Source organism: Tiliqua scincoides, chromosome 1 (genome assembly GCF_035046505.1).
Source record: "Tiliqua scincoides isolate rTilSci1 chromosome 1, rTilSci1.hap2, whole genome shotgun sequence".
Lineage (NCBI taxonomy): Eukaryota > Metazoa > Chordata > Lepidosauria > Squamata > Scincidae > Tiliqua > Tiliqua scincoides.
This window is the reverse complement of record NC_089821.1, coordinates 71765003-71775404: the sequence shown is the minus strand read 5'-3', so window position 1 is coordinate 71775404 and position 10402 is coordinate 71765003. Positions and strand designations below refer to the sequence as shown.

The following is a 10402-nucleotide window of genomic DNA, read 5'->3' as shown; positions in this document are numbered from 1 at the left end:
TTAGTGTGTCGTGAATGATCTGCAGGTGCGCCGTGGGAATTTGGGGGAGGATCATTTATAGAAGGACCATTGTGGGATGTGAGCCCCCCACCGGGAGCATGGCGTGTGCCTTGTCAATTGTCAAAAAACTGATGCCATGCTTTGACCATTTTGGCACCTTGTCAGTGTGCCATGAGATAAGAAAAAGGTTGAACGTCGCTGCCCTATATAGTCCTTGCTAGTACTGCTCCTCTGTAGTGCTGCCAGTAGCCAATGAGAGGCTCTCTGGCTGCAATCTCTTGTAGCCATAGGGATAGCAGAGAAAGGACAAGGAGTTACCCGGCCTATGTTGTTGCCACCTGCTGAAGGACCATAGACTAAAACGCGATTACATTTTCACAGCAGAGGAGCTGCCCATGACCAGCCAGCACATGGAGACCCTGGGTCAATGCAAGATCACGGTCTGGGAGGAAGAAAACTTCCAGGGGAAGCGCTGCGAGTTCCTGATGGAATGTCCCAGCATTATGGAACGTGGCTTCCGCAAGATCCGCTCTATCAAGGTGGAAAGTGGCCTGTAAGTACTCCTCATCCCACATTCATCCACAACACGACTCACCTGCAATATTCCAGCCGGTAACATCCAGAAACCACACCAATTCTGCTTTCTCCCAGACTTCTTCAGATCCTACCCAGCCCCAATCAGGGCTGATCCTGTGTGAATGAAAAAATCATACCTGGCCTCATTTCCTTATTGAGAGAGGTAGCCACTTCTTAGCTATCCCCACCTAGCTGCTAGCTCAGCAGTCCCGAGCAGGACTTTCTTGCCTCCAGCTCTTGGTCACAGTCTTTCAACCCAGCTGTTCCCTGCTGAAGTCTCCAGGCTGATGCTCTTTCCACTTGTGTCATGCATAGAATTTAGGGCTGTTTACCTTGAGTGACACACAGCCTGAATCTTCAGTACTAAACTGAAAGCCCGATGAATGCACCTATGATGGAGGTGTCACTTTACTCCTGTGTCTTTATGATACAAGCCCAGATGTGCCTGGCACTGGCAATTAAAATGGTAGCAGTATTTATATAATCCTGGAAGTTGCAATCAGGGCCATGGTGTGTCCCAGTGGAGCTGGGGGCTCACTTCTAGCCCTGCACCCACAACTGTACTTCATCACCAGTCAGCTCCTTTACTTGTTGCCCAACCCTTCCCTTTCTCTTAGGGCCCAATCCTATCCAATTTTCCACTGCTGGTGCCGTTGTGCCAGTGGGGTGTGCTCTGCATCCTGTGGTAGAGGGGCAGTCATTGGGGCCTTCTCAAGGTATGGGAACATGTGTTCCCTCACCATGGGGCTGTATTATGGCTACCCCAAAGCTGGAAAGTTGCATAGGAATGGGCCCCCAGTCACCAGACGAAGGGCACAATCCTAACCCCATATGTCAGTGCTCTCCAGTACTGACATAAGGGCACTGCAGCTCTGAGGTAAGGGAACAAACATTCCCTTACTTTGAGGAGGCCTCCGTGAGTGAAACCCAACCGCAGGATGCAGCACACGTCCCATTGGCACTGCTATGCCAGTGCTGGAAAGCACTGACATAAGGGGTTAGGATTGCGCCCTATTTCAGCTACTCTAGATTGTAGCCTTCCTTATTCTCTCTTTCTATCTCTCTCTCTCCCTCCATTTGTATGCTTTCTGAAGGACAAGGTAAATTCTAAGCAATAAACAAAGGTTGGAATTTTGCAGTTGCTTTTAAAGGGAAAAACTGCTAGTACAGGATCAGATATGAATATGAGTAAATGAATTTCCAGCAGAAGGGCTGGAAGCTTTAAAGATTGACTAACTCGAGCAGTAGTTGATTAATCAGTGGAAGAAAATTTTTAGCAACGGAGGCAAATTTTATTCAGAGGATCTGAAACAGCTTACAATGCAGGGCTGGGTGGAGCTGGTGCTTGCATTGGGGTCCAGATTCCAACACCATTTGAACTTTCGCACATCACCCATTACTACCTATCATTGCCACTACGGCCACCTCCTTATCATCTTGTTCCTCACCAAAGGCTATTAAAAAAACTCCACAGTCAGGGAATTAGAGGACAGGTCCTCTCATGGATTGAGAACTGGTTGAAGGCCAGGAAACAGAGAGTGGGTGTCAGTGGGCAATTTTCACAATGGAGAGAGGTGAAAAGCGGTGTGCCCCAAGGATCTGTCTTGGGACCGGTGCTCTTCAATCTCTTCATAAATGACTTGGAGACAGGGTTGAGCAGTGAGGTGGCTAAGTTTGCAGACAACACCAAACTTTTCTGAGTGGTGAAGACCAGAAGTGATTGTGAGGAGCTACAGAAGGCACTCCAGACTGGCAGAATGGGCAGCAAAATGGCAGATACGCTTCAATGTCAGTAAGTGTAAAGTCATGCACATTGGGGCAAAAAATCAAAACTTCACATATAGGCTAATGGGTTCTGAGCTGTCTGTGACAGATCAGGAGAGAGATCTTGGGGTGGTGGTGGACAGGTCAATGAAAGTGTTGACTCAATGTGCAGTGGCAGTAAAGAAGGCCAATTCTATGCTTGGGATCATTAGAAAAGGTATTGAGAACAAAACGGCTAATATTATAATGCCGTTGTACAAATCGATGGTAACGCCACACCTGGAGTATTGTGTCCAGTTCTGGTCACCGCATCTCAAAAAAGACATAGTGGAAATGGAGAAGGTGCAAAAGAGAGCGACTAAGATGATTACTGGGCTGGGGCACCTTCCTTATGAGGAAAGGCTACGGCGTTTGGGCCTCTTCAGCCTAGAAAAGAGGCGCCTGAGGGGGGACATGATTGAGACATACAAAATTATGCAGGGGATGGACAGAGTGGATAGGGAGATGCTCTTTACACTCTCACATAACACCAGAACCAGGGGACATCTGCTAAAATTGAGTGTTGGGAGAGTTAGAACAGACAAAAGAAAATATTTCTTTACTCAGCGTGTAGTTGGTCTGCGGCACTCCTTGCCACAGGATGTGGTGATGACATCTGGCCTGGACGCCTTTAAAAGGGGATGGGACAAGTTTCTGGAGGAAAAATCCATTATGGGTTACAAGCCATGATGTGCATGTACAACCTTCTGATTTTAGAAATGGGCTATGTCAGAATGCCAGATGCAAGGGAGGGCACCAGGATGAGGTCTCTTGTTATCTGGTGTGCTCCCTGGGGCATTTGGTGGGCCGCTGTGAGATACAGGAAGCTGGACTAGATGGGCCTATGGCCTGATCCAGTGGGGCTGTTGTTATGTTCTTATGTCCCCTAGTTCTTCTTCAAAACTGCCCTGATGGGGCAGAACCTGGGAGAGGAAGGGGTTACTATTTGTCTTCCAAGATCTTCCACAACCACCCTATTTTTAAGAAGCAATTGGTGGCAGAGGAGGAAGTAAGGAAGTGGTAATCCTCTAGAGCAGTGCTTTTCAACCAGTGTGCCCCAAATGCTCCACAGGTGTGCCACAGGAATTTGGGGAGGGTCATTTATTAATAGGGCCACTGGGGATGTAAGCCTCCTGCCAGCAGCATGGTGTGAATTGTCAAAAATAATGATTGTGTACATCAACAATTTTAGAGCTTTGTCAGTATGCTGTGAGATGAAAAAAGGTTGAAAATTACTGCTCTAGAGGATGACCTTCCAGGAAAGCCATTGGGAACAGAATTACAGCAGGCCTTGCCTTCTCCTTCAGTGCAACTGCTGCTATTTTCGATGGCAGCAGCCTTAGAGGAGAAGATAAGCTCCCTCACCTCATCCTCCTTTTGTGCTCTCCAAAGAGGGAGCACAAGAACAGAATGGGGTAATGTCTGGGTGAAATGGCCCAGTAGACAGTGGACCACAGGAGATGGTGTGTGAGCATGGGACTCAGAGCACCCCCTACTGGCTACTTTTCAGCCTACCTCAGTCTCCATTCGAAACGGCCAGTTCATGGTTGGATCTCATGGATGGTTACCCGTTATGGTCTGAGTAAAACTTGATTTTGATTGAAGGACCTGTGGTTGCCAGTGCTCATGCTCTCTCTCTCTCTCTCTCTCTCTCTCTCTCTCTCTCTCTCTCCCTTCTTCCACCTCCTTTACCTGCAGCTGGGTGGGGTATGAGTACCCTGAATACCAGGGACAGCAATTCATCTTGGAGAAAGGGGACTATCCTCGCTGGGAGGCCTGGAGTGGGAACAGTGGCTACAGGACTGAGCATCTGCTCTCCTTCCGGACCATCAAGTGTGCTGTGAGTTCAGTGTGCTGCTTTTTCATCCTTTTTAAAGAGACCCCTCCCCAAATGAAGAAGGCTTTCCTCTCACTCGCCTTCCAAAGAACACAAAGCAAAAGGAAGGGTGCAGCAGTAGCAGTTCAGGCAAAAGGGAACCCCAGGTGGTGATGGACAGCCAACAAATACCCAACCTCATTGTTCAAACACCATCCCTTTGAAAAATGTTCTGCTAATAAAAGCCACCTCCAGCATATACTAATTTCATTTGCAGCCTATAATAAATTATGTGGAAGTATGACAGAAAAGTGGTTAAAATGAAATTGCCTGAGGGAGTGACATTAGCAACGCTGAAATGAAATTAACAGGGTTAATGTGACAAGCTGACATCCTACAGATGCAAAATAGGTGAAGTGGCATCTTATGTTACCATTAGTACAGAAGTAAGGAAGCTGTTAGGTCACATGGAACTCTTTAACCTAATCCTTTAGGCTGTTAAAAAAAAAACTTGGTAGAACATCCTGCATAATATATATTTTTAAATTTTTCACATTTTTATTGCACTCTTCCTCCAAGGAGCTCAGGGTAGTGTACATGGTTCATCCTTTCCTCACAACAACCCTGTGAGGTAGGTGAGGCTGAGAGATAGTGATTGGTCCAAGGTCACCCAGGAAGCTTTTTGGCTGAGCGGGGATTTGAACCTGCATCTTCCAGGTCTAATTCCAACTTCTGAACCACCATACCAGTTGAATAAAAAGTTGTCACTTCATATTTGCTCTGTTGCATGCTAGCTTTGTCTTAACAGATTATTTATTGGTTCAGGGTCTCTGAGAATAAAAATTTTTTCCACTTTTTTTATTCTCAGAGACCCTGAACCAATAAATAATCTGTTAAGACAAAGCTAGCATGCAACAGAGCAAATATGAAGCCCTTGTTATTACAGCATCAAAAGGAGGACTGCAATCAGAGGGATTAAGGAAAGAAGAGGTTGAAGAACTTGTAACTATCTCATCGCCTGTATCATTGGGAAGTTTAATGACATGTGTACATTTTCCCAGTTGGGGGGGGGGGGGGTGATACAAGTAAGTGAGCAGTATAGTGGGACAGACAGAGCCAAATGCAGTTATGGCCCCCAGTGTCTTTTCACAAATAAGAGTGACTGCAACCCCCACCCCCAAAAACCAACTACCTAACCTTTCCCAAGGTAGAATGATCAGATCTAGATTTTAGATGGTGTCTTTGAGAGTCAAATGGAAGTTAAAGTTCTACCTGAGTTTTCCTGTCTCAGTGCTGCAATGACAAGGAATTCTTCCTTGTTAAAGACACAGAGGACCTTTCCAGGTCTAAAGCTGGCAACCCTACATTCTGAACTAACCAAACAGCTGGATTAGAATGATCATTTTCTGGTTTAGAAATGGACCCTATTTCTTTCACAGTCACTACTGTAGAGCAGCTCAGTTAGTGCAAAACCTCTACCACGCAGTGATATGAAGATGAAAAAGGAGAACGAATACATCAGATTCTCCACAAGTGAAATATTCAGAGGTCCATGCCATCAGTCTGCACCTGTCCAGGCCACTAAAGAGTATCCCCAAGTCCAAAAGGTGCAACCTCAGGCTACGAAAATTAGATACTTAGACTGACAGAAATGGGCAGACATATTATACAGTGCCCTTGACAGATACAGACACATGCAAACACATACATACACAGACAGAAACAGACACTACTTTGTAAGTAGTGCTACAATGAACTGTGAGTGAGGACCCCTTTAGGCAGAAATTGATCCAGCTATAAGCGGATTGGGCTGAGCCAAAGCAACATTTGGAGAATTATATATTCAAAGCAGTCTAGTCTTGGAGAGAAAGGGGAGGTGGACAGATAAGGTTGCCACCTGGCCTTTGGGTGAAGGAGCAGCCTGAGTAGCAGAAGCAAAGAGGTCATTTGTAAATCTGCATATGTTAAAAAAATTGCCATATGCAAAATGAGTAAGCCATATTTGGAGGGGTACTTTTAGCAAATGCTGTTATGCTCAGTGGAGGGAGAGTCAGGGGGCTGGCAAAGGAGTGAGAAAGCAGGCAATGGGCAGGAAAGGAGTTGCGTATGTCAGGCAGGCTAGCTGGACAGGACTTGTAGCATCTGTGACAAAGGGGCTGCATCCAGCATAGTCTATCGCTTCATCTCAAGAGCTGCTGCTTCTGTTTCTCACCAGGGTTTAAAATCTCCGCACGTCCCCATCTCTGGGCTTTAATAACAACCAGTCAGATTACACCCGCACTTTAATAAAGGGGTGTGAGATACCATCTCGTTCCTGGCTGGCAGGAATGGGTGGTGGAAGGGAGGGAGATGCAGCTGTGCCCAGTTTCAGATTTAACTCCTTATGTCCAGGGAGATACCAGTAGCCTACAATTCCTCAACCCTTGAAACGCTTGGAGGGTTTTCTTTGCATAGTTATAGAATTCCCAGGCGTCTTTATCTGCTCTTTCAGGACCGCATTTGAAATATTTTCTTTGGTCTGTTCTAAATCGCTTGACACTCAATTTTAGTGGATGTCCCCTGATCCTGGTGTAAGAGTATAGGTTTGGTTCAGTTATACGCACTGAGATTTTCTCTCTGGAGGGGAATGAAAGGGATCTGCTGAAGGCTTCATGGAACAAAGAGGGTGGGCTGAGAAACGTTTTGAAGGAACTCATTGGTGTCCTGGAGGGACTGTCCAAGGTGAAAGGGGCAACAAGGGCAAAAGGGAGGAGTTGCTGGAAGGAGCAGGAGACCTTCAGAGGGTGGAACTGGAGAAGGGAAATAAGGGGGTATGAGAGCAGCAACATAAGGGGAACCAAACTCATGATAACTTAGGGGAAATTTTGACAGGTACGGCTTCTTCTGCACAAAAATGGAAATTTGCTCCAGTTGCACAGAAGCACTGTCCTCCTTGGCATCTGGGCTTGCTACATAATGGGGGCAGTACGCTAGTCAAGAGGAAGCACAGGAGAAACAAAGGGGAAGGGAAGGAGAATAGGAGGAGAGGGAGGAAAAATGCAACTTGTTACCTTCCAAGGACCTTTGTCTTTCTCTCTTCACTGTCAAATCTGTGTAAACCTCTAGCCCAGCAACCCCTGGTCCCTAAAGGGGGACTTTACTTTCTCAGTCTGAACAGGAGCTTGTGGTTTCACTCATTCTGTGAGAGTAGGATTGTCAAATCAAAATGTAGGAACACTCCAGCCTGAGAGGTGCAGTCTTGTCCTGTAAGTTTAGCCTAGCTACGATAGCTTTAATAGAACTCCCACGTACAGAGGCTGTATACCTTTAACTACCAGACAGTGAGGATAAAAACAGGCAGTGACCATAACTTTTGTGACCTGTTTATGAACTTCATAAACTTTGCTGGAATGCCAGACTAAATGGCAAAATGTATGAGGTTCAGCCTAGTAAGACACTTCTTACAGTGAATTGTAGTGTTCTGAAATAGGGGGCAGTCTTTCAAATATGGGGGGGGCACCTCTACATAATTGACACCCTGTAGCCTTTAAGACACTGAAGAAAAACAAATTAAATGGTCCATGCTAGCCCATCTAGAAAATTCCAGTAGGAAGGAAGGTAGTCTACCTTGATAATTACCTTGGTAATTCCCAATTTGTGAGGTGGGAGGTGATTGTCCTTTCTGGAGATGCCAGCTAGGTGTATTCTTCTGAAGTGTGAGGAGAGATTAGTGCATACCATGAAACAGGTTCATGATGAAAGGGAGGGAGACTGAAAGGCAGAAAGGGAGAGCTCCTGTCAAGTAATGGGAAGCACAGATGCCTTTTTCATGTGATGGTGACACTCTGAATCACCCACCACTCTACACTGTACCACAGAACCACAGTGACAGCAAAGTGACCCTATATGAAGGAGAGAACTTCCAAGGACGCAAGTTTGAGCTCAGCGATGACTACCCCTCCCTGCAAGCCATGGGCTGGGGCTCGAAGGAGGTGGCCTCTATCAAGGTCCATTCTGGAGCGTAAGTTATGCTTTCTGGATTGGGAATGGTTTTCGAGGGCCCCCTGTGGTAGGGTTCTCTCATACCTCATTCTTGCCTTCCCAGCAATACTCATGTGCAAAGCCGGCTGAACCATGACCAACTCTTAGATTGCCACAGCTGCTATTATTTATACATCCTCTTCAATGTACTGAGGAATCTGCTATATGCTGGGCTGGACCATTCGTCCAACTAGCTCGGTATTGTCAACAGTGAATGGTAGTGGCTCTCCAGAGTTTCAGACAGGGGTCTTTCCTAGCTCATCTCCTTGGAGATGCCCAGGATTCAACCTAGGACCTTCTGCATGCAAAGGAAATGCTCTATCACTGAGCTACAGCTCCTCCCAAGTCCTGCTTCACAGAGTAAAATTAGTAAAAAGACACAGGACCCTGCCCTGAGAAACATAACATCTAAATTTTGCAAATTTGGGGGCAGCAAAGGGAGAGGAAATTGAGGCCAGAGTAATATGCAGCTGAAAGTGGTGTAGCATGTAGGTGTTCAGGGAGGTGGATTCAGGCATAGAGGCAGCAAGGGAGAATAGGTGGAGCCATTCAGACAGCAAGATACCCTTACGTAGTTGAGGGTGGGAGGGTTCAAGGAGTGAATATTGTGGTCAAATGTATTTTGGAAAATAAAGGATGAAAGAAAGGGTTAGACAAGGGTGTGAAGATCCAAAGTAAGGACATGGAGATTGCTGGTCATCCTTTGCCTCCCCCTTTCTTATGCCCAAAGTTGTCTTGATACTAAGGTGGTACATTCTATTCAAAGTCCTTGGAACTGAAATGGGAAGGAAGAGTCATTGACCAATCATGCTGGGGTAACCGAAGCATCTCCTAGACCAGGGGTGTCCAAACTTTTTGGCAGGAGGGCCACATCATCTCTCTGACACTGTGTCGGGGGCCGGGGGAAAAAACGAATTAATTTACATTTCAAATTTGAATAAATTTACATACATTAATATATTAGAGATGGAACTTCTATGACTGAATGAAGGTCTTGCAATAGCTCAAGGTCTACAAAAGGCCTTGCACAAAGCAAAGTCGGTCTTTCCTTTGCTGCCACTGCTGCATCACAAATGTGAAACAGCAAGTAGTGGAGGGAGCCCTAATCCCACAGCTCATGTGAAAGGTTGAACAGTCACCCTCATGCTGAGAGCACTTGCGTCAGGCAAGCATGGGCTCCAGCAAGTCTCCAGAGGGCCAGAGTCTCATTGGAGACTGGGGGCCTCCTGTGGGCCGCATTGGGAGTCCCTGAGGGCCGCAAGTGGCCCCCGGGCCGGGGTTTGGGCACCCCTGTCCTAGACCCTATAGTTGTGACTGCCTGACTTGCTAATGATCCACTTTATCCTCTTAGGTGGGTTGCATATCAATATCCTGGCTACCGGGGTTACCAGTATGTTCTGGAGCGGGACAAACAGAATGGTGAATACAAGAAGTACAGCGAATACAGCACCCAGGCCCACACCAACCAGATCCAGTCCATCCGCCGTGTTCAGCACTGAGCTGTGCCTTAGCAGCGGCAACCCTGATGCTCTTGCAGACCACCCCCCTCACCTGCCTCTGTGCCCAAGGCCCCACCAAGCAGCAGATCTGCAGCTGGTAGCCAATAAAGGCATTTACCAAACCCTTTTTTCTTTTTCTCCGTCTGTCAGTGAAAGTCTTGCATTTGGGGTTGCCGATAGGTGAACCAACAGGCCACTGTTCCCCAGTTAGCAAAAAATCTGAGAAAGCCAGGCTGAGTTTGCTGCCTCTGCCACACACTGCCTGTATGATGCTGGTCAAAGCAGCAAGAACACAGTCGTAAACTCACAGCAGGGTACCCACTTGTTTCCAGCTTCCAAGCTGGGAGAGAAGCTAAAACTGGGTCAGCCACCACGGTTCACAATAGGATTCCTATCCTCAAAGACCGGTGGAGGGGGAACTAGCCTGGCCTATTCTAATGATTTTAACAACGTGGTGAACATAAATCATAAAGTGAAGATTATCACAGCATAGCAATCAATCTCACCAGTTGCTAAGGTTTGTATGTTAAGCTGCTGCTGAAGGCACAACTATGGTATCTGTTTGGACAGCAAGCAACCGTGGTGACTCGTAGGCATAAGAAACATAAGAAACATAAGAACAGCCCCACTGGATCAGGCCATAGGCCCATCTAGTCCAGCTTCCTGTATCTCACAGTGGCCCACCAAA

The 10402-nt window shown here is 46.7% G+C and overlaps 1 protein-coding gene across 1 annotated transcript; it reads left to right on the top strand.

The window, feature by feature from the left end:
- Positions 1–395: 395 nt before the first annotated feature.
- On the top strand, positions 396–9714 carry CRYBA2 (crystallin beta A2). The gene is made up of 4 exons (XM_066636705.1): positions 396–553; positions 4078–4219; positions 8053–8195; positions 9567–9714. The coding sequence occupies exons 1-4, from the start codon at positions 396–398 to the stop codon at positions 9712–9714; spliced, it is 591 nt and encodes a 196-aa protein (XP_066492802.1).
- Positions 9715–10402: the final 688 nt, after the last annotated feature.

Bases quoted from the DNA above. Each gene is read 5' to 3' on its own strand.
- CRYBA2 (XM_066636705.1), top strand. From the start codon at position 396: ATGACCAGCCAGCACATGGAGACCCTGGGTCAATGCAAGATCACGGTC. The intron at 554-4,077 runs GTAAGTACTCCT...CTTTACCTGCAG, and splicing joins ATCAAGGTGGAAAGTGGCCT to CTGGGTGGGGTATGAGTACC. The intron at 4,220-8,052 runs GTGAGTTCAGTG...ACTGTACCACAG, and splicing joins TCCGGACCATCAAGTGTGCT to AACCACAGTGACAGCAAAGT.